This window comes from Scyliorhinus canicula, chromosome 12 (genome assembly GCF_902713615.1).
Source record: "Scyliorhinus canicula chromosome 12, sScyCan1.1, whole genome shotgun sequence".
In the NCBI taxonomy this organism is placed as follows: domain Eukaryota; kingdom Metazoa; phylum Chordata; class Chondrichthyes; order Carcharhiniformes; family Scyliorhinidae; genus Scyliorhinus; species Scyliorhinus canicula.
The window spans coordinates 27,328,037-27,352,595 of record NC_052157.1 but is presented as its reverse complement, the minus strand read 5'-3'; the positions used below and the strand labels follow the sequence as shown (position 1 = coordinate 27,352,595).

The following is a 24,559-nucleotide window of genomic DNA, read 5'->3' as shown; positions in this document are numbered from 1 at the left end:
TCTTAGCTCACCTTTGCTGAAATGCTCATACATGCCTTTGTTACCTCTAGACTTAACTATTTCAACAAAGCCTTCACCTCCCTCTCCAATTCTACTCATTCAAATTTGAAATAATTCAAAACTCTTCTCTGTGTGTCCTCGCTTGCATCAATCTCGCCTATCTTTCATATGCTCGCAAATCTCTATTATTCCTGATTAAGCAACACCTCAATTTTAAAAAAATTCACCTGGTATAATATCTGGAAGGACCCATAAATTTGAAGAGATTCCAACGTCTAGCTATTCGTTGAAAGAATGACAACAAGATTTCATTTTTAAAAACTTTCCTTTGCAACAAATGATTAAAATACTATTCACTAAACATTATTTTCTTTTCTAGGCAACCTTAGGGGCTGGTTTAGCTCACCAGACTAAATCGCTGGCTTTTAAAGCAGACCAAACAGGCCAGCAGCACGGTTCCCGTACCAGCCTCCCCGGACAGGCTCCGGAATGTGGCGACTAGGGGCTTTTCACAGTAACTTCATTGAAGCCTACATAGAACATAGAACAGTACAGCACAGAACAGGCCCTTCGGCCCTCAATGTTGTGCCGAGCCATGATCACCCTACTCAAACCCACGTATCCACCCTATACCCGTAACCCAACAACCCCCTCTTAACCTTACTTTAATTAGGACACTACGGGCAATTTAGCATGGCCAATCCACCTAACCCGCACATCTTTGGACTGTGGGAGGAAACCGGAGCACCCGGAGGAAACCCACGCACACAGGGGGAGGACGTGCAGACTCCACACAGACAGTGACCCAGCCGGGAATCGAACCTGGGACCCTGGAGCTGTGAAGCATTTATGCTAACCACCATGCTACCCTGCTGCCCCTAAACTCGTGACAATAAGCGATTTTCATTTCATTTCAAACTGCAGAGAGTGACATTCCCCTCATCACCCACCGCACTCTCCATAGAATTACAACCCACAGTTACTCCCAACTTCCAATGGGTTCCCATATCCTCATTCTGCCAGGTAGAATGGCTGGGACGGTAGCACAGTGGCTAGCACTGTTGCTTTGCAGCGCCAGAGTCCCAGGTTCTATTCGTGGCTTGGGTCACCGTCTGTGCAGAGTCTGCACATTCTCCCTGTGTCTGCGTGGGGTTCCTCCGGGTGCTCTGGCCTCCACCCACAAGTCCCGAAAGACGTGCTGTTAGGTAATTTGGACATTCTGAATTCTCCCTCCGTGTACCCGAACAGGCGCTGGAATGTGGCGACTCGGGGCTTTTCACAGTAACTTAATTGCAGTGTTAGTGTAAGCCTACTTGTGACAATAAAGATTATCTAAGTGACTGTCTTCAGACTCTCTTAGTTTTTGCAGGGTTTCTTAAATCCATCACCAACAATAAGACTTGCTCCGATGATTCTTCTCCCCTGTGGTCATGCCATAACCAATGTCCTGGAATCCTTAGATGGCTGCAGAATGCATTTCTTCAACTGTGGATCATCACTCTCCCACATCTGGCTGTGGTAGCTTGTAAAACCAAGCAGCCCTTTCTCTCAGCTGATCACACACAACCTCTGCTATCTGACTGTCTGTGATATTCATTGGTTTGTAGGGAAGTCTATAACCCGATCTCAACAATGGCTTCCTGTGCCCTGTTCCCATGGCAATGTGAATTAATCTTGCATTCACATAGAAGTGCTAATTAGGTATCTTTGATCCCAACTCCCTTTCATCCAAGAAGTAAATGGATAGTTAACAACACAACTGTTTACAGCTGACACCAACAACACCTTTCTGGAACTTCGGGAGACTGTGTCTACTGGTAAACTCCGAGACTATTGTTATTGTCTCCAAGCATAAATATCTTACACCTTTTTCTCAATAAAACAATCTAAGTGTTCCTTTGATCTCTAACAATCAAACCATCTAGACTTATTGTCAAGCAGACTGCAGAACATGTCACATGACCCTCTTCATTTACCCTAAATTTAATGATACAGTTCCAAAACATCACAATCTTATAAACTTCATAACTATGCCACTTTGACAGAGTCATCCAGACTTGAAATGTTAGTTAGCTCCCTTCTCTCTCCTCAGACCTGCTGAGTTTCTAATTATACCACATCCTTATTTACAAATCGCCCTGAGGCTTTGCCCCATCCTATCCTGCTGATGTCCAGCATTAGAGCTCTCTCAGATCTCTGCTCATACAATTCTGCACTCGAGAGTTCCCAATTATAAACCCTCCATCATTGATGGTTGTGCTTTTAGCTGCCACATTTTATACTTGGAAATCTCTCCCTAAATCTCTCTATCTCACAACTTTAAGGCGCTTCATAAAACTTATTTCTTTGACCAGGCCATTGGTCATCGAGGCCTAATATCTCCGTATGTGTATTAGTGTCAAATTTTGTTTGATGTTTTACAAGGGTCTGTTGGGGGTGCTCTTATTTGGCATATGTACATAAATGGGCAGCACGGTAGCACAAGTGGATAGCACTTTGGCTTCACAGCGCTAGGGTCCCAGGTTCGATTCCCCGCTTGTTCACTGTCTGTGCGGAGTCTGCACGTTCTCCCCGTGTGTGCGTGGGTTTCCTCTGGGTGCTCCGGTTTCCTCCCACAGTCCAAAGACGTGCAGGTTAGGTAGATTGACCATGATAAAATGCCCTTAGTGCTCAAAAAGATTAGGCTGGGTTATTGGGCACGCTAATCACGTTCATATGTTTTGGTCCTGTCCAAAGCTAGAGGATTACTGGAAGGAGGGTTTTCGGGTAATTTCTAAAATGGTGCACGTGAAACTGGACCTGGGCCCCCGGGAGGCCATATTCAGGGTGTTGGACCAACCAGGGTTGGAAACTGGTGCGGAGGCAGATGTTGTAGCCTTCGCCTCGTTGATCGCCCGAAGTTGGATCCTGATAGGTTGGAGAGCAACCTCTCCACCCTGTGCCCTGAAATGAAAATTGCTTATTGTCACGAGTAGGCTTCAATGAAGTTACTGTGAAAAGCCCCTAGTCGCCACATTCTGGCGCCTGTTCGGGGAGGCTGGTACGGGAATCGAACCGTGCTGCTGGCCTGCTTTAAAAGCCAGCGATTTAGCCCAGTGAGCTAAACCAGCCCCATCCTGGCGTGTGGGGGGGGGGGACCTGTTGCAATTCTTGACTCTTGAGAAGGTTAAGTTTGAACTGAAGGGCAGGATGGAGGGGATCTACAAATCATGGGCATTATTCATGGGGCAGGGGGAGGGGGGCTGTGTGTGTTAATGGTAGCCATGATGTGGAGATGCCGGCGTTGGACTGGAGTGAGCACAGTAAGAAGTCTTACAACACTAGGTTAAAGACTAACATGTTTGTTTTAAACACTAGATTTCGGAGCACTGCTCCTTCCTCAGGTGAATGAATCACAGATATCCTTCCTCAGAGGAAGAAGCAGTGCTCCGAAAGCAAGTGTTTGAAACAAACATGTTGGACTTTAACCTGGTGTTGTAAGACTTCTTGCTGTGTTAATGGTGACCATGGGTGATCCCTGATTCCGTTTTGTCATTTGTTTGAGTGAACATGTGGGCTAATGTTTGGGGTTTGGTGGTAGGATGGGATTGTTGTTATTGATAAGGGGATTGACAAGCGCGGGTCGTTGTTGGCTGTTTTCCTTTCCCGCGCAAGAGCGGGGGGAGGGTGGACCCGTTGACGGGCACAATGGAGGAGGAGCAGTCCCATGTGGGGAGGAGCCGAAGGTAGGGCGGGAGTCGCAGGGGTCAGCAGAAGTTAGCTGGCTCACGGGAGTGCTGTGGAGGGAGGGGCGTGGCTAGGAGGGGTCCTAGCCTGGGGGAGGGGGGGGGGGGGGTACCGGGTTGCTGCTGAAACGGTCAGGAAGGAGCTGGAGGACGCAGGGGGTGCTGGAGGGGGGGGGAGTTGCCGCCGTGGGAAACTGGCAGAGTGGGGGACGCTGGCCGGGGGAGGGCAAGGGATGGGGTATGGCTAATCGGCAGGGGAGGGGGGCAGGGAGCCCTCGGATCCGGCTGATAACCTGGAATGTGTGGGGGCTGAATGGGCCGGTCAAACGGACCCGGGTATTTGCGCACCTGAAGGGACTGAAGGCGGATGTGGCCATGCTCCAGGAGACACACCTGAGAGTGGCGGACCAGGTTCGGCTGAGGAAGTGATGGGTGGGCCAAGTATTTCACTCAGGGCTGGATGAGAAGAGTAGGGGGGTGGCGATCCTGGTGGGGAAGAAGGTATCGTTTGAGGCGTTAAATGTGGTGGCTACAGTGGCGGGAGCTATGTGATGGTGAGTGGCAAGCTGCAGGGGGAGCGGGTGGTGTTGGTGAATGTTTACGCTCCAAATTGGGACGATGCGGGGTTTATGCGGCGTATGTTGGGCCGTATTCCGGACCTGGAGGTGGGGGCCTGATCATGGGGGGGGGACTTCAACACAGTACTGGATCCCCCATTGGATCGATCCAAGTCCCGGATGGGTAGGAGGCCGGCGGCGGCTAAGGTGCTGAGGGGCTTCATGGACCAGATGGGGGGGAGTGGACCCCTGGAGGTTTGCGAGGCCAAGGGCCAGGGAATACTCGTTTTTCTCCCATGTACATAAGGCTTACTCGAGGATTGATTTTTTTTGTTCTGAGCAGGGGGTTGGTGTCGAGGGTGGAGGATGTGGAATACTCCGCTATTGCCATTTCAGATCATGCCCCGCACTGGATGGACCTCGGGCTGGGGGAAGAGAGGGACCAACGTCCACTCTGGCGCATGGAGGTGGGGTTGCTGGCAGATGAGGAGGTGGCCGAGAGGGTTCGGGGGTGTATCGAGAGGTACCTTGAGGCCAATGATAACGGGGAGGTTCGAGTGGGGACGGTCTGGGAGGCATTGAAGGCGGTGATGAGGGGGGAATTGATCTCCATTCGAACCCATAGGGAGAGGGGGGAACAGAGGGAGAGGGAGAGACTGATAGGGGAGATGGTGCAGGTGGATAGGAGATACGCGGAGGCCCCAGAGGAGGGATTGCTGGGGGAGAGGCGTATTGACCTATTGACTACCAGAAAGGCGGAAGCTCAGTGGAGGAAAGCACAGGGGGCGGTGTATGAATATGGGGAGAAGGCGAGCAGGATGCTGGCACACCAGCTCCAAAAGCGGGACGCGGCCAGGAAGATTGGGGGAGTGACGGATAAGGCTGGGAAGGTGGTGCGGAGGGGAGTAGATGTTAATGGGGTCTTCAGAGACTTCTATGGGGAACTGTACCGGTCGGAGCCCCCGGTGGAGGGGGGTGGAATGGGGCGCTTCCTGGACAAGCTGCGATTCCCGAGGGTGGAGGAGGAGCAGGTGGAGGGACTAGGGGCGCCGATCGAGCTGGAGGAGGTGGTCAAAGGGATAGGGAGCATGCAGTCGGGGAAGGCGCCAGGGCCGGACGGGTTTCCGGCGGAATTTTATAAAAGGTATTTGGACCTGTTGGGCCCCCTGTTGGTCCGGACCTTTAACGAGGTAAGGGGGGGGGGGGGGGGGGGGGGGGGGGGGGGGGGGGGGGGGGGGGGCTTTGCCCCCAACTATGTCACGGGCGCTGATTTCCTTGATCCTGAAGCGGGACAAGGACCCTCTGCAGTGCGGATCATATAGGCCGATTTCGCTGCTGAACGCCGATGCTAAGCTGCTGGCAAAGATCCTGGCCACTAGAATAGAGGATTGCGTGCCCGGGGTCATTCATGAGGACCAGACGGGGTTTGTGAAGGGAAGGCAGCTGAATACAAACGTACGAAGGCTCCTCAGCGTTATTATGATGCCGGCTGTGGAAGGGGAGGCGGAGATAGTGGTGGCATTAGGTGCGGAGAAGGCCTTTGATAGGGTTGAGTGGGAGTATTTGTGGGAGGTGTTGGAGAGGTTTGGGTTTGGGGAGGGGTTTATCCGGTGGGTGAGGCTGCTCTACGAGGCCCCGATGGCGAGTGTAGCCACAAATAGGAGGAGCTCGGAGTACTTTCGACTGTATCGGGGGACGAGACAGGGGTGCCCCCTGTCCCCCTTGCTCTTCGCGTTGGCAATTGAGCCCCTGGCCATGGCATTGAGGGAGTCAGGGAACTGGAGGGGCCTGGTGCAGGGTGGGGAGGAGCACCGAGTGCCGCTGTACGCGGACGACCTGTTGCTGTATGTGGCGGACCCGGTGGGGGGGATGCCGGAGGTGATGAGGATTCTTAGTGAATTCGGGGGTTTCTCGGGGTATAAGTTGAACTTGGGCAAGAGTGAGGTGTTTGTGGTACATCCGGGGGATCAAGAGGAGGGGATTGGTAGGCTCCCATTGAAGCAGGCAGGGAAGAGCTTCAGGTCCAGGTGGCGGGGAGCTGGGGGGCCCTTCACAAGCTCAACCTCACAAGGTTGGTGGAGCAGATGGAGGAGGAGTTTAAGAGGTGGGATATGTTACCGCTGCCACTGGCGGGGAGGGTGCAGTCCGTTAAGATGACGGTGCTCCGGAGGTTTTTGTTCCTGTTCCAATGCCTTCCCATCCTTATCCCGAAGGCCTTTTTTAGGAGGGTCAACAGGAGTATCACGGGATTTGTGTGGGCGCATGGGACTCCGAGGGTTAGAAGAGTGTTCCTGGAACGTGGCAGGGATAGGGGGGGGGGGGGGGGCTGGCGTTGCCCAACCTCTGTGGGTACTATTGGGCTGCCAACGCAGCGATGGTGCATAAGTGGGTAATGGACGAGGAGGGGGCAGCATGGAAGAGGATGGAGGCGGTGTCTTGTGTGGGCACGAGCTTGGAGGCGCTAGTAACGGTGCCGTTGCCGCTCCCTCCATCGAGGTATACCACGAGCCCGGTGGTGGCGGCTACCCTCAAAATTTGGGGACAATGGAGACGGCACAGGGGAGAAATGGGGGGCTCGATGGAGGCCCCGATACGGGGGAACCATTGGTTTGTCCCAGGGAGCATTGATGGCGGATTTCTGGGCTGGCACAGGGCAGGGGTTAGGAGGTTGAGGGACCTGTTTGTGGAGGGGAGGTTCGCGAGCTTGGGGGAGTTAGAGGGGAAATTTGGGCTCCCCCCAGGGAACATGTTTCGGTACATGGAGGTTAGGGCGTTTGCCAGGCGGCAGATGGAGGGGTTCCCCCTGTTGCCCCCACGTGGGGTACGGGACATGGTGCTCTCGGGGGTGTGGGTTGGAGGAGGGAGGATTGCGGACATATACCGGGTAATGCAGGAGGTAGACGAGGCCTCGGTGGAGGAACTGAAGGGTAAATGGGAAGAGGAGCTGGGTGAGGAGATTGAGGAGGGGACATGGGCGGATGCCCTGGAGAGAGTGAATTCCTCCTCTTCCTGTGCGAGGCTTAGCCTCATACAGTTCAAGGTGCTGCATAGGGCCCATATGACTGGGACGAGGATGAGTAGGTTTTTCGGGGGCGAGGACAGGTGTGCTAGGTGCTCGGGGAGCCCAGAGAACCACGCCCATATGTTTTGGAAGGGGGTAGCAAGGACGGTGTCGAGGGTGGTGGGATCCAGGGTCGAGCCAGGCTGGGGACTCGCAATTTTTGGGGTGGCAGTGGAGCCGGGAGTGCAGGAGGCGATAGAGGCCGGTGTTCTGGCCTTTGTGTCCCTAGTAGCCCGGCGGAGGATTTTGCTCCAATGGAAGGATGCGAGTCCCCCAAGCGTGGAGGCCTGGATCAATGATATGGCGGGGTTCATTAAATTGGAGAGGGTGAAATTTGCCCTGAGAGGATCAGTACGAGGGTTTTTCAGGCGGTGGCATCCTTTCTTGGACTTCCTGGCGGAACGGTAGGGAAATAGGCCGACAGCAGCAGCAACCTGGGGGGGGGGGGGGGGGGGGGGGGGAGGGGGGGGGGGGAGGGGGGGGGGGAGGGGGGGGGGTTTGGATTGGGGGGAGGAAGGGGGGGGGGGTTGGATTGGGGGGAGGGAGAACTGTGTACATGGGTATGTGGCGGGTGCTATCTCTTTCCCTTTTGTTGTTTGGGTGATCTGTTGTTTTTTTTTTCCTTTTTCCTTTTGTTTGAAGTTGCTCTTGAAGTTGGGGGGGTATTGTTCATGGGGTGTTACCACGGTTGCTTGTTAATAGAGTCAAGATGTTTATATTTTGTAAAAATTTCAATAAAAATTAAAAAAAAAAAAGATAAGGGGATTGACATATCTGTTGCTGATTATTGTTTATTGTTGGTGGGTGTAAATTTGGGAGAAAATGTGAAAAAGGAGGAGAATAAAAATATTTAAACAAAAAAGAAAGATCCTTATTCTGCACAGTAGCAGTATTTACACAGGACTCGATTACACATCTCGGGGTCCTCCCTACCGTAGCTGACCTGTTATACTGGTGCTAGTTAACTCACCGTTAGCACTCACAATAGCACTAGGGAACAATCATCCCCTGCTGGATGAGTCCCCTGCTGGTTATGATAGTTGATTTGGAATTCTTTGCTGCAAATAATTGTTGGAGCAGGGTTTTGGTGTTTTGAAAAGGGAATTACGTAGTTGCATGAAGTAGTTGTAAACAGGAAAGTGGGATTGGACTGGATGGTTTGTGGGGAGGAAACCACCCGACGGGCCAAATGGTTTTGTTTTTATTTGCTGTGATGCTGTGGAAATATGCTTATTAGCACCATTATGCCTTGAGCTACTCAGTTTGTTTGTACTTCATTGTCTGATTAAATTCAGTAGTTATTTCCACAAACCTAATCAGTTCAGAGTCCATGACCACTATATCTGTGATTCATGAATCACCTCATTATGGGGTTTTATTTGTTTTGAGACTAAACAAAAACATGTTTGTTATGGAGAAGAATGGGATAACTTCAATGTGCAGTTAAATGAGGAAATCACTGCAATGAAAAATGAACTTAAAACAACATATGTTGAATGAATCCATGACAGTTGCGAGTGCTGCAGGATTCTATAACATATTAAAGACCACTGAAAATCCCAGGGTTATATTTTCCCATGTTTATCTTAAATTACTAACATTCGGAGCGCAGCTCTTTTGAAACAAACCTGTTGGACTTTAACCTTGTGTTGTAAGACTTCTTGCTGTGCCCACCGCAATCCAACGCTGGCATCTCCACATTATATCATAAATTATTGTCATAATGGTTCAGGGAACCATAATGCTGTTTAACAGAATGGCCAAAAGTTTGATTCCCTAATTTACTGAGTTCTCGGTGTTGTGTTTGTCTGGTGGGAGGAAATATTTGCAAAAGATATCCTTGAGATGGTTTGGTGAACAAGCAATCAAGGAGGGTATAATTAGGGTGGCACGGTGGCGCAGTGGTTAGCACTGCTGCCTCACAGCGCCAAAGTCTCAGGTTCAATCCCAGTCCCGGTTCACTGTCCGTGTGGAGTTTGCACATTCTTCCTGTGTCTGCGTGGGTTTTGCCCTCGCAACCCAAAGATGTGCAGGGTAGGTGGATTGGCCACGTTAAATTGCCCCTTAATTTGAAAAAACATGATTGGGTACTCTAAATTTATAAAAAGAAAAAAAAGGAGGGTATAATAATTTAAAAACATGTTGACTTATGAAGAATGATGACTCGAGGCAAAACGGAATGAATCCTGGGTTCCAGACAAACTTACTTTTTCGCAGTTTGGCCAATTGTGATATAAAATCTGTCGGCAGTGCTGCTGAGTGACATTGTGAAAAATGCATGTCTCCTTGGTGCATTACGTTATCTGTAGATAGAAAATAAATAGATAAAAAGTAGTTCTTGATTTGAATTAAACCAAAATGTTAGACAGACATACATGGTGGGTGGAAAGGACAGCCTCCAGGGTCACGGCATGAGTGTTGGGAATTCATGGGAGGTATGGGATGGGATGGCATGGCATGGGGAGGATAGGAATGACATTGGAAGACAGGATGGGATGGGGATGATATGAGAGGGATGAAATCAATGGGGCATGTATTGAATGAGAATAATGGCATGGGATGTGTAGAATAGCAGGAGATGAGGATTTAAAGAAGTACTGTTGCAATAAAGATACTAATTTCACCGTAAATGTTTTGCCAGTCTCTTATGTTTCTATCCCTTTAAAAAATGTACAAGGTAATAAAAAATTGTCTTTTTAGTAGAAAAGCATTTGAGTGCAGCATCTTGTACATTTTTAGAACAAACTTATGGATAGTAAGATTAATCAACAACATACGAACATATGAATTAGGAGCAGAAGTAGGCAATTCAGTCTTCGAGCCTGCTCCGCCATTCAATCAGATCATAGCTGATCTCTTCCTGGTCTCAAATCCACCTCCCCACCTGTTTCCCATATCCCTTTAACCCGCTTTTTAAATCAGAAATGTATCTATCTCCTTCTTGAAACTATTAAAAAAAACATTTTATTAGGGTATTTGTAGTTTGTATAATACTAACAATAACAGAAACATAAACATGGTACATCACTGTCACGCTCTTCGCACTCCCAATCAATGTTCCTTGAAACCATTTAATGACTCAGATCCCACCGAACTACGGGGCAGCGTGTTCCACAAATTCATCACCCTCTGCGAGAAGTAGTTTCTCCTCATCTCAGTTTTAAATTTACCGCCTCTCACTATATCTGCGACCTCTCATTCTAGATTGCTCTACAAGGGGGAACATTTGGTCTACGTATACTTTATCAATCCCATTTAGTATTTTCATACACCTCAATCAGATCTCTTCTTATCCGTTGAAACTCGAGAATATAAGCCCATTGTCTTTGATCTCTCCTCATATGTCAACCCTTTCATCACTGGAATCAATCTGGTGAGCCTCCTCTGAACTGCCTCCGTACCACAACATTCTTCCTCAAATAAGGAAATCAAAACTGGACGCAATACTCCAGATGTGGTCTCACCAACACCCTACACAATTGCAACAGTACTTCTTTACTTTTATATTCCAGTCCTTTTGTAATAAATGCTAACATTCCATTTCCCATTTAAATTACATGCTGTACCTGCAAACTGACTTTCTGCGATTCATGAACAAGACACCGATCCCTCTGACCAGATGCATCTTGAATCTGTTTTCCATTAAGATAATATGCCTTTCTATTTTTTCAGCCAAAATGGATAACCTCACACTTATCTACATTAAATTCCATCTGCCAAATTTTGGCTCAATCTCTTAGCCTATCTATATCCATCTGTAAAATCTTTTATCTCTTCACTGCCTGCTTCCCCACCTATTTTAATCTAAATAGAGTACATTATAAATTTGTACTGCTCTTTATGCCCCTAATAAAGAGTCCTATGGATTCGAAATGCGAACTCAGTTTCTCTCTCCACAGATGCTGCTGAGTTTATCCAGCATTTTCTGTTCAGATTTCAGATTTCCAGCATCTGCAGTATTTTATTTTAATTTCTAATTATAATTTCTTCCAACTCTTATTTACTTAAAGAATTCCGTGTTGCTAAAAAATAAGGTTTTTAAATTGCTATATATTTCAAGTTTGTTAAAGTAAATCTTAGAAGCACAAGAATCCTGTGAAATTCAAAGAAAGACAAAATGCAAACCTACATTTAGCAGTCATTTCTGCACAATGATGATTTACAACTATGCTGTAGAATTAAGGAGAGGCAATTATATTACATTCTGTGGGCAAACTACATCCAAGTTCTTTCCATCCTTTTTTCATTTAGGAGATGACTGTTCTAGTACTTGTGGTAAACCCTACCCATGTAGCACAATTGGAAGCAAAAGCTAAATTTCAGCTAGACACAAGTTGTTTAAAGTTATCTTCCTGGATAAACAGGGTTATTAGTTAGGCGCATAAATAAAGGGGTGCTGATGATCAGAGTGGGTCCACGGGGATCATTCCCTAGGAAAGGCAGAGTCACATCTGTATGAAACCAGTAGTCAACTGAATGCAAACAAACATTACTGTGTTGGCATTTGCAAAATTAATTTGTGAATCACCTTGTGCCACAGGACAGCAATGGTGTGTCAAAGGTCAATTAAGTGACTCATTTTCAGATCGAGTGGTAGTTTAGCAGATAATGGAGAGCGTCAAAGTGACCAAAATTCAGCAATAGATTTCCATGGGCATTTCCACTTAATCTGGAAGAAACTATTCAATCCTCTGTAATTTTTTCCAACAGCAGTTTGGAATTAAACAAATCCATTTGAAAATTTAAGCTTTTTAATATACTTTTTTCTTGGAACATGGGCAACAAATTGCTCTGCTCTGGATATTGTTGAGCTTCACAAGTGTTGCGTGACCACACCCATCCAGGCCAGTGCTGAGTGTTCCATCACGTTTCTCACTCGAGACTTCTAGTCGGTGGAGAGGGTTTGGAAGGGTCAGAATGAACACTGAACTTGACCAGCCGCAATCTTGATGTGGCTGGTCCAATGAAGTTTCTGATCAGTGATAACTCCCAAGGTGTTGCTGGTGCACTTTGCGACAGTGGTGATGCTGAGGGAGTTTGAGGGGCAATAACTAGGGTGGCACAGTAGCAATGTGGGTAGCACTGTTGCTTCACAGCGCCAGGGTTCCAGCTTCGATTCCCGGCTTTGGTCACTGTCTGTGCAGTGTCTGCATGTTCTCCCCGTGTATGCGTGGGTTTCCTCCAGGTGCTCCGGTTTCCTCCCACAAGTCCTGAAAGACGTGCTTGTTAGGTAAGTTGGACACTGTGCACCCGAACAGGCGCCGGAATGTGGTGACTAGGGGCTTTTCACAGTAGCTTCATTGCACTGTTAATGTGGGCCTACTTGTGACATAAAGGTTATTAAAAACAAGTTTTTTCTCATTGGAGATGATCATGAATTGTGACGTGAAGAAGAGCTGAAACTAGTCAGCTCAAGCTTGGGTATTATCCAGAGCCCTGTGTAGGTTGACATCAGTTGCTTTATTATTGGAGTTGCGAATGGGTGTTAAACACTGTGGAATCATCAAATTGCCCTACATCGGAAGGTCACAAGTGTAGCTACTCTCATCTCATCTCTGGCATGGAACTCTTGCATCCATGCCTGGATAAAGACTGTGAGTCTTTAAGAGTAAATCAGCAGATAAAGCTATAAAAATAATAAAAGGACAAAGCTTGAGGCTCTACATGAATGCACGTAGCATTCAAAATAAAACAGATGAACAGTGCAAATAAAAATAATAAATAGGATCTGATCGCTATTACAGAGACATGGCTAAAGGATGACATAGATTGAGTCCTGAATATTGAGGCGTCTGTTTCATTTGGGAAGGTAGGAAGTTAACATATGGAGGGGTGGCTCTGATAATTAATGATGGTATTAGCACATTAGAGAGTGATGGCATAAGTTCAGGAAACCAGGATGTGGAAGCAGCTTGGGTTGAGATAAGAAATTATAAAGGCAAGGGGCCACTTGTCGGAGTGGTGTACAGGCCCCTGAATTGTAACTACACTGTAGGATAGAGTATAAAAGAAGAGGTAATGGGAGCTTATCAAAAAGGTACCACAATTGTCATGGGAGATTTTAATCTACATCTAGATCAGAGAAGTCAGATGGGCAAAGGTAGTATAAGAGGAGTTCATACAATGTTTTCAAGATAGTTTCTTAGAACAATACATTCTTGAGCCAACCAGAGGGCTGGTTATACTAGACATAGTATTGTGCAACAAGATAGGATTCATTCATAACCTCATGGTGAAGGCACCCCGACGTAATATGATTGAATTTTCCATTCAGTTTGATGGAGAGAAGAATGCATCAAAACTAATATTTTAAACTTAAATTATGAGGGCATGAAAGTGGCGCTGGATATGGGGAACTGGCAAATATGCTTGAGGGATAGATCAACAGAGATTCAGTGGCAGATGTTTAAAGTCCAACATTCGTCATGGCTAATTTGCAAAGAGATCATACAAAATATGGAGAAAATTGACATATCTCTTTCCAAATCCACATCTCTCTCTGGATAGAATTTTTTGGCAACAAATAATCTGGGAACACTGAAACAGCGAACTTGTTCCAGCACATTTCTGGATTGTCCTAAAAAGATATCCACTTCGGTCCTAAAAATGGCAGAGCCAGGAAACCCAATGATAAATTAAGCAGTTCAGTAACCGAATACTTGTCTTATCCTTGGGGAGCTGAAAATATTGCAAGGCCTCAGACTTTCTAAACAAAAGTGGAAGAACTACCAGCCCGGCTCCTCAGAGGTGGTCATAAAGGACACAATAGCAGTCACATTGAGTCTGCCGAAGCTAACGGAGGTGCTCACACGTACTTGCTGAGGGAACTAAAAGCACTTTCTGATCTCACACACCAAACTTAAAAAGTGTGGAAGATGTGAAAGAAGAAAAAGGGTTGGAAAGTTGAACAAAGAGGTGCCAACACACATTCTTTCAAAAAACCCTCACTTTTCACTGAGAGGGAAATTGGAAGCAATCAAACTCAACGTCGCCATGGCTGATCAAATTACCAAGAACTCCATGCTAAGCCTTAAATATATATTATCCTTCCCGTTTTTTTTGATAATTCCATTGAATTGTGAAAGTCATTCATGTTCTGTATTTCCTCCTTTGATCTCCTCAAGAGTGGCTCGATGTCAGTTGCCAGGCAGAGTTGAATTCCTTTGTCAAATTTGAAAAATTATAGGCATTGGAAGGAATGGTACATTGAGAGCTTGAGGACAGTGTCAAACATGCAAATTGGCAGTTAAAAAATTCCTTCAAATTTGCCTAGGTACCTTAATGTTACTATGTTGGGAGGTTATAGTTACAATGCGTTTGACCCATGTGGGGGAGGGGAGGGAGCCCAAAGGATGTTAATGAATGATGCGTGGGAAAGAGAGGCTCAGAGAAATACAATTGTACTGATTGTTGATATCCCCAAAAACTAATGCCCTGCCAGATGAAGACCACCGTTTATAACGAGGACTGAAATGGTTGATTGGGCCCTTAGATTTCCATATGCTGCAGCAATCATTTAGTGCAAGTTTTTAATGTTGTTCAACATGATCTGATCTTGGGTGTTGAAAATGAAACGAAAATGAAAATCGCTTATTGTCACGAGTAGACTTCAATGAAGTTACTGTGAAAAGCGTGTGCGGACAATTCGCCGAAAGACAATTAGCCGACAGACAGTTGGCCGACAGACAATTCACAGACAGGACAATTCACAGACAGGACAATTCACAGACAGGACAATTCACAGACAGGACAATTCACAGACAGGACAATTAGCCGACAATTGCCTCATCATTCAATAAGATCATAACCCCATAACAATTCCTACTTCCAGCTACTTGTCCCGCTGCCCCCTGAATGGTGGAAAATCAAAATGGCAATAAGAACGGATCCTTATATCAACAAATATGTGAGTTCCAATGTCATGTACAGAAGAGTCTGCATTTCTTTCGTTTCGGTGAAATTTATGCTATTAAAACATTCAACAGAAAACGCAGCTAAAGATATTTCCACAAACCCACAGCAGCCAAACACAGGGCACATTGACGTCTTTCAATTTATTGTCGGAGTCCAAGAACAAGGCTTCTATGTGACTATTTCAAGGTATCGTCCACCTTCCCCCTCCCCCCCCCCAACCCCTCCCACCAGATTCCCCCCCACCCCCCCACCCCCATGCCATACATATTAAACATAACATTGTCGCTCATTTTGCAATCAAACTGAAGCACCTGTAAAATGGAGAAAATAGCTCAGTCAAATTTGGCAAGTAAATACTGCGCCCCACCTGAACCCTGACGGATATAATTACAAGTGGCATTAAGAAAACAAAGTGTGCCGAATTATTTTGGAGTAATTCATGACACAAGCATTGCGTCACATCATGTGGCTTGGAATTCAGCAGAGCATAATGGACAAACCTCCGCTTTCATATGCAGCTGGACATATCGCTTGACAGAATTTGAACAGAATATTCATGAGAGCCAACGATTCCGATATTTTTGGACCTTTGGCACATCCGAGGGTTTGCTGCAATGAGATGCTTTTGTAGGAAACAGCATCCGTACTTACAGGGGGGAAACTTAAGCATTTAGGTGGTAACAATACAGAGATTCGTTGACCAAAGGAAGTGTTGATAAATGTTTAGAAGGACGTAATTTAGTATAACTATTTTAAGCGGGTTCCCTGTCTGTGAATTGTCCATCTGTGAATTGTCCTGTCTGTGAATTGTCCTGTCTGTCAATTGTCTGTCGGCCAATTGTCTTTCGGCCAATTGTCCTACTACCGTGAAAAGTCCCTAGTCGCCACATTCCGGCGCCTGTTCGGGGAGGCTGTTACGAGAATTGAGCCATGCTGCTGGCCTGCTTGGTCTGCTTTCAAAGCCAGCGATTTAGCCCAGTGTGCTAAACAGCCCCTCTAGTTGTTTTTCAGTGTCATTATTGAACCGACTGCAAATTGATTAAGACCTGTATGGGATGGGTCTGCCGGAATTACACCCACCGCCGAGGGAAGCAATCCCCCTCTCTTTAGTGACTGCTTAGCTGTGATTAGGATTTCATAATGGGGGAAATCGCAGGGTAAACCTCAAGCTTCTCGCTCAGCTCCCATAGTGCAGAATATCAATACGTTGTGCTGGGGGCCACATAATGCAAGTTTTTACAATACAATGACAGATCCCAGAAGTAATTTTGAAATGTTACAAACTAAAGTAAGCAATTTAAACAAAGAGTGTTAAGGGTTCCAAGGGTATAGCCTGTTTATATTAATTTTAATTTCCAATTCCATTGGGATGTGAGTAAAGCAATACTTGGCAGACTTAATTTTGTTCTGAAACCAAAGCGCTTTGTGAAACATCGCGTGATAGCTTTATAAGCTATATTCATGCAAGAGGCGAACCCTGTGGATCAGCCCTGCTTAGGCATATTACTCAAACTTTTATTTTTCATATGGGTTTGGCTGCATGTGTAGGACAAAACAACTGGCATCTATGTTTTGGGTCTTAATTTGCTTATAGTGTTGGCAAGGGAATTGCAAACATAACACTAATTTTTATAGCAAAAATATCGCTTTCTTTCAGATTCACTTTTTACTGAAGTAATTTAAAACTTTATATTTGTTTTGCTGTGGTAAAGTTCTGTAAAAACACCCGTTCACTTTCTACTTAAAATATCAAGCATTTCTTTTTTTTAAACCTGTTTTTGCCAAAAAGAGCTAGTTCTAAGGGAATTTGTGTGCGTATGTATGTTGGCAGAGGGCAGCATTTTTGGTCACTGGAGGCATTTCCATATTATTACTTGTGCAACTGTCCTGACCTAAGCAATGGATCTTGAGACTTAAATACCCACTTTACCCTGGAGTAAAATATATTGCTTATAATTGTATTTTCTTCCTCAAACACTGCCAGATCCAACCAGTTTAAGGAGGTTAGCTGAGTTCTGGGAAAAGCTCTGTCACGGAATCAGTGAAGGTGAAAAGTATAAAGTGCAGTATTTTGGGTAGCCTGATTACATTGTGGAAAAATAGAAGCGGTTGTAAGAATAGCTATATTTATTTGTACATCAACTAGCCAGTTTTAATACTTCCTAAATTCTAATTCCTAAAGACAGAAGAGGCCATTGCCTCCCCTGCAGCAATTTAGACTTTTCTCAGTAAAGTTCAACAAGTACATTTGTAGATTTTTAACCTGAGGAAAAATGTCTGGGAGAATATGCACACTGTGGAACTACTTTCTAAGACTCTACAGACCATTCTATCCAAGTTGAGCTGTATGATTTTTTTTTGGTAGTAACCTTAGAAAACATTTGGGCGCAGAGTCTGTTCTGGGAGGGACTGGGGGTCATTCCCGGCGCTTCTAGCGCTGAGAACAACCCCGCTATCAAACAGCAATCTGCTTGTGTTTCGTGCCCCAACAGGGAATGCCCTCCCGAGGCCGCACTCAGCATAATTTCCCGGCGCGGGTAAATGTCAGCCTGACACTTTGGCACTGCCAGTCTGGCACCCAGACAGTGCCCTTGCCAGCTGACAGTGTCCCTGCCTGCCTGGCAGCACCACTTGGACACCCTGGCTGTACCAGACTGGCATCCAGGTGGCACTACCAGAGTGCCATTGTCAGGGTGCCAGTCTGGTAGTGCCAAGGTGCCTGGGTGGCACCAGCAGTGCGAGGGTGCCACACTGTCCAGAAGCTGACCACCCGGAACCTCCGATCGCCTGGGAAACCCTGACAGGTGTCGTTCTGCTTGGTCCTCGTTTGTGGGGACCAGTACTGAGCGGCACCCAGCTGGGGTCTTCTCGGCGAGACCAATAGATGCCAGGTGGGCGTTAAATCCAGCATGAGCACAGCTAAGTTGGTTCCAAAGCTCACTTAGCTGTGCGAGACCGGGTTACACTCACTAGGGGCAGGACTCAGATCGTGAGATCTGGTTAGAATCCCGGGGGAGGCCTCTCCTGGAATCTACCGGCTGCATCCCATCCCAGTTCTGGCGGGAAGCAGCTCGTAGATCGTGCCCTTCGTCTCTTCAGATCTTATTAAAACCTTTAACTTCTTGCTATTCTTAACATCTAACCATGCAGCGGTAAACTGGGGAAGGGTTCATAATTTCCCCCAGAATGAAATCCTGACTCAGCTAAGCAGCAGTTGCCAAGAGGAGAAATGCTTTCCCCAAAGGTGGGAGAAATTCTGACAGACCCATGCAGGTCTTAATCAATTGGCAGCTGGTTCCAATAATGAATTCAAGAATGTAGTTTAGGGTAGAAACAGTACTGAAGCTGGAATTGGAATCAACTTGAAGCAAGTAAATGACCTCAAGGTAGCAGGACGTCAAGAGCAGTGACCATAAGTAAGTTTACATCTATAGATGTTTTGATCCCCTGGAGACCACTAATGTTGAAAAAGAAATTTGAACTTCCAGTTAACAGCCAAAAAGGATGACCCAAGATTTTATGTATTAAGATTTTTACTGTAACTAAACATTATTTTTCCAGGTAACTTGACTACTAAAAGGAACATAGCTCTTTTATAACTATCACAAATCACAGTCCCTGCAGCAACCGGTCACACTCAATTCCAGCATCCATACATTCACTTTTTCGCATTTCACTATGTGGTAACTTTAAGTCACCATCTCCAGGCGCTTCCTAGTTTTTGGAGATTTTCACAATTGCTCTACCTACAGTTAAGCCCATTCCAATGATTCTTTTTCGGGTCATGGCAGACTGAATCTCCAGGATTTCCTAGATGGCTACAGAATGCATCGCTTTGACTAAAGACCATCTCCCTTCCGCAACCAGATTTGGTAACTCGCAAAGAACCTGCAGCCTCTTTTCTTTGCTGACCATGCCGTTCTTTTTGTCTCTCTTCTCTTTTGCCCAAAAACCTGGAGCTAGTAAGTCTGTTTACTATTAGCACAGCTGCCCTTGACCTTTTGTTCTCAAGTGTGAGAACTTCATACCTTGGTCAGCAAGTCCCTTGATTTAATTAGCTAGGTTTGGTATCAGACAGAATAGTCAGATGACCCCCTTAATTTTAACCTATATTTAAAGGAACAATTTGAAACATAATCTTATAAATCTAATAATAAAAGATAAAGATGGAGGGCACCGCGTGGGTTAGCCCTGCCGCCTCACGGCGCCGAGGTCCCAGGTTCGATTCCAGCTCTGGGTCACTCTCCTTGTGGAGTTTGCACATTCTCCCCGTGTCTGTGTGGGTTTCGCCCCTACAACCCAAAAATGTGCAGGGTAGGTGGATTAGCCATGCTAAATTGCCCCTTAATTGGAAAAAAATAATTGGGTACTCTAAATTTATTTTAAAAAATAAAGATGGAAGGGGAAAAAAAACAAATCTGAGATACAGAGGAATAAAGGAAACATAAATATTTTTAAAAATGGTCTTCAAATAAGACTTTGTGGGGCAAATATGTAGACAATTCACTGAGGTGTGTAATAAAAATAAAAATAGAGTGATTATATTTGAGGATTTCAACTTCCTCAACATTAATTGGCATGGTTGTAGTGTAATGGGTTTAGAGGGGGCGGATTTCTTGAAATGTACTCAGGAGAGCTTTTTATGTCACTTTGTAGATGGTCCGGCAAAGGATGGTGGAGTGTTGAAATGAAATGAAATAAAAATCGCTTATTGTCACAAGTAGGCTTCAAATGAAGTTACTGTGAAAAGCTCCCAGTCACCACATTCCAGCGCCTGTTCGGGGAGGCTGGTACCGGTGTTGGATATAATTCTGGGGAATAAAACCAGACATGTGTTCTAGTTGGCAGTGGAGGAGCATTTTTGCCATAGTGACCAGTATGATTTAAGTTTGTTATGGAAAAGGAAAAGGATTGTCTGCAAGAAATGCTTTTGTATTGGGGAAAGGAAGGTTTTATTAGACAAAACCATCAAATCTTGCTTCTCCACGTAGAGATTAATGCCCTCCTTCAGAATTTTCTCCAATAGTTTCCCAACCTGCGCCCTTTAGGGTGAAAAGTAGGAGCAACAAGCCCAGAGAACCCTGATTGTCTAGGAATATTCAGGACTGGGGGCGAAATTCTCTGCAGACCGTCGTAACGCCGATTTCTGGCGAGCAAAATTGGTGTAGATGACTCCGGCGTGGGGGCCTTCTTTTAGGCGGCTATTCTCCGTTCCCGGAGGGGCCAGCAGCGGACTGACGCGATACGTGTCAGTTTCACCAGCTGCGGAAGTGGTGAGACCCGGCGTTTTGGGGGGGAGGAGGAGGAGGAGAGAGACAGACCCGGCGTTTTTGGGGGGGGGGGGGGGGGAGGAGAGAGACTGACCCGGCGTTTTGGGGGGGGGGAGAGGAGAGAGACAGACCCGGCATTTGTGGGGGGGGGGGGGGGAAGAGAGAGAGAGAGACAGACCGGCATTTGGGGGGGGGGGGGGGAGGAGGAGAGAGACAGACCGGCATTTGGGGGGGGAGGAGAGAGACAGACCCGGCATTTGGGGGGGGGGGGGAGAGAGAGAGAGAGACAGACCGGCATTTGGGGGGGGCGGGGAGGAGGAGGAGAGAGACAGACCCGGCGTTGGGGGGTTTGCGGCGTTGAGTTGAGAGGAGAGGGGGGGGGGGGTGGGTTTGCGGCATTGAGTTGAGAGGGGGAGAGTTGCGGTGTTGAGTGGAGAGAGGGGGGGCGGCGTTGGAGGGGGGTAGGGGTGGTGAAGGGGGTAGGGGTGGTGAGGGGGGGTAGGGGCAGCGGCGTGCAGAGGAGGGGGGCGACGGATGCCCGGGGCCAACGCACCGTCGCCCCCCCTCTGCACGCAGCTGCCCCCAAACACCCCCATGCCGCAACCCCCTCCCGATGCCGCAACCCCCCCCCGATGCCGCAACCCCCCCCGATGCCGCAACCCCCCCCCCGATGCCGCAACCCCCCCCCCGATGCCGCAACCCCCCCCCCCGATGCCGCAACCCCCCCCCCCCCCCCCCGATGCCGCAACCCCCCCCCCCCGATGCCGCAACCCCCCCCCCCCCGGACACTGAACGGCGTCAACCATCATCAATGGTTGACGCCGTTTTAAAGCTACTGTGATTTTCGCCGACGTGACCCGTGGCCACGTCGGCGGGACTTCGGCCCATCCGGGCCGGAGATTTGTGGAAACAAAAATATGAAACAAAAAGTTGGAAATGTTGGGGAAGCGGTACTAGGTAATCAGTTAGATTTTTGTCAGTTTAATTATATCACTGTTAACAATAGGTTATTTCTATTTAAAAGTTACAAACCTGGTGACTGCAGTTTATTGGGTTCAGCCAAGGTCCTCTGGTATTTACAAACAACCTCTAATTTCACTTGTGTTGTGACGCCAGGTCAAGTGGGGTGGAATTGACCGTGCACCAGCCCAGCCCAGGGGGCCGTGACAATGCGCTGACTGTAATTTTAAATTTGTGATATGTATTGTAGATTGCAGTGTTTACATTGACTCAACCTTTACGTTGATGCCATTTTCTTGCTGCCAAAATCATATTTAGGTCTATATTCAGCGTATAAGTTTGGTGGCATAGCAGTTAGCACTGCTGCCTCACAGTGCCAGGGACCCGGGTTCGATTCGGGCCTTGGGTGACTGTCTGTGCGGAGATTGCACGGTCTCCCCGTATCTGCCTGGGTTTCATCCGGGTGCTCCGGTTTCCTCCCACAGTCCAAAGATGTGCAGGTTCGGTGAATTAGCCATACTAAATTTTCCCTTGGTGACCAAATGTCAGGTGGAGTTATGGGGATAGAGTGAGTGGTATGGACGTAGGTGGGGTGCTCCTTTCAGAGGGTTGCTGCTGATTAGATGGGTTGAATGACCTAATTCTGTTCAGTAGGATTTCTATGATTGTATTCTAAGCTGATCTCTTTTTTTTGCGAAGAAATGCTCCACATATTAGGAGTCGGACTCAATTTTTCACCTCAGAATGGCATGTTTTACTCACCCTATAAGGCAGCAGATGGGATCAAGAAGGTAATGTGGGCTTTGTTGCTAAGAAGATGTGCAGATGTTTAAGGGACACCCACAGAGGTCTGACTACACATGCCAAACAACAAACAAAAAGAATGAAGCACAAAGCTGGAGGCAAGCAAACAATTGTTAGCATTTGTGAATTTGTTGAATAACTGTCGTTGAGCAAGGGAATTTTGTGTTAGTGAAAACTGGCATGACATGGAATCAATACTGACCAAAGTACCCAAACTAATGTGCCATGAGGCAGAGAACAGCCATTGACCAGATCTTGAGAAGTAAGTATTGGAATGGGTCCTTGAAAATCAAGAGAATGGTTACATCATCACCAGAAATGCAAAGCATATGTACTGAAGTGGGTCAAATCAAACTCTGATTCCAGGGAAGATTTCAGAGCAACAGCTAGTTGGTGTCACAGCTTTATGGAACGAAGATGCCTAATGTTTGTGGCAGAAGACCAAGATTGTTCAGAGCCTACTAAAGGACGTTGAGTCCAAAATGACCTGTTTCCAGCAATTCAACATCAGGCAGCGGCAAAGGCACCGGTACCCATTATGTCATAGCTGTGAATTTTGATATGCTCAGCAATTAAACTGGAGTGGAAAGGTTCAAAAACAGTTTGAGTGAAAACCACAGGACAGGAGAAGACACGGGTTTCCATGGATGGAGCCTGCATGGCTGACAGATTGAAATTAAAGCCCCTGGTAAATTTTCAAATCTAAAACCATGCTGAAAATCAAGTTCTCTGCAGAGGATTTTGTGTATGTCCATGATGGCGTTTGGATGGATGAGGATGGAATGAAGTTGTGGAAAGATGATGTGTGGAGGTAGCATGGTGGTTAGCATCATGGCTTCACAGCACCAGGGTCCCAGGTTTGATTCCCGCTTGCACCACTCTCTGTGCGGAGTCTGCATGTTCTCTCCGTGTCTGCGTGGGTTTCCTCCGGGTGCTCTGGTTTCCTCCCACAGTCTAATGATGTGCAGGTTAGGTGGATTGGCCATGCTAAAATTGCCCTCAGGTTAAATGGGGTTGCTGGGTTGCGGGAATCGGGTGGAGGTGTGGGCTTAAGTGGGGTGCTCTTTCCAAGAGCTGGTGCAGACTCAATTGGCTGAATGGCCTCCTTCTGCACTGTAAATTCTATGAAATATCTCGGTGGCCTGATCAAAGAACGTAACTTGAGCATAATGGTCAAAAGTGCTGCCTGTATTTTGGCATATCCTGGAATATTATTCCACTGTAAGTTTATCAGAGGATTTAATATTTGCATTTTCAAAACATTTAGCTATAATTTTAAATGACATCAACTTTAACTGTAAATAAATTAATGATGAACTACATCAACACACTGGAGTACAACAATACAAATCCCATTTATTCTGTTCCCCTTTTCCAGTTTGTTCTTGTTCTTCACTCCTTTCCTCACCTCCGTTCCCCTTTATGATGCAAAAACATTTATTATTTTCTCTGCTGTTGTAGTTTGCATTTTAATATTTTCTAAGAAAGACATATTTTAAACTCTTATGAAAGAGGTATTATTGATTTACAGACCCAGATAAAATTTATTTTATGAAAAATTATTTCCTCAGGAACGTTTCAACCTCACTGCCGGTGGAATGAACTGTGTGGTTGACGGCACAATTCCAGCCAGTTCAGGACTCTCCAGCTCCAGTGCATTGGTGTGCTGTGCAGGTCTCATCACGATGATTGCTAATCAGAGGGTCCTATCAAAGGTAGGATCTAACGATGCTATTTTATATAACAAATGAATGTCACTGCAAATTTTGCTTTTCAGCAACTCACATTTAAACGGTGCTTTTGATATAGTAAGGATCCAAAGGCTCTTCGCAGAACGCTGCAAGTAGTAACCGAAGAGTTGATGGAGATGCAGAAAACGTACTCAAGAAGTTTTGAATTTGGGGATGAAATGTGGAGGTATACCGCCAAAGAGCCGAGAGAGCAAATGAATGTCCTGACCTTGGTTAGGACATGATTGAATGGCATAGCAAACTCAAATGGGCCAAATGGCCGAATCCTGCTCCTATGCCTTATGATCTTATGGAAGGAAGAATGATTGAAGGCCAGCATTGGGAGATTGAAGGACATGGTATTAGGTCATAGGCTGGGATGAGTTTGTGAGGTTCGTGGTATATGATGCATACTGATTAAACCATCAGTGCTGGCTCTGTTTCAAACTGTCTGAACTTGATGTACAGTGTGAGTATGCACAACAATTTTAGATTGAGCCTTTAGACATTTCTACGGAAGATAAAATATTTTTTTGGA

At 46.6% G+C, this 24,559-nt stretch overlaps 1 protein-coding gene across 3 annotated transcripts in view; it reads left to right on the top strand.

Moving 5' to 3' along the window:
- galk2 (galactokinase 2) overlaps positions 1-24,559 on the top strand; it is a 208,299-nt gene that overhangs the window by 38,360 nt on the left and 145,380 nt on the right. For all 3 annotated transcript variants that reach the window (XM_038813254.1, XM_038813256.1, XM_038813255.1), the window contains one exon: positions 23,863-24,006. In XM_038813254.1, coding sequence (XP_038669182.1) covers positions 23,863-24,006 — 144 coding nt within the window. The remainder of the gene's footprint in view (positions 1-23,862; positions 24,007-24,559) is intronic.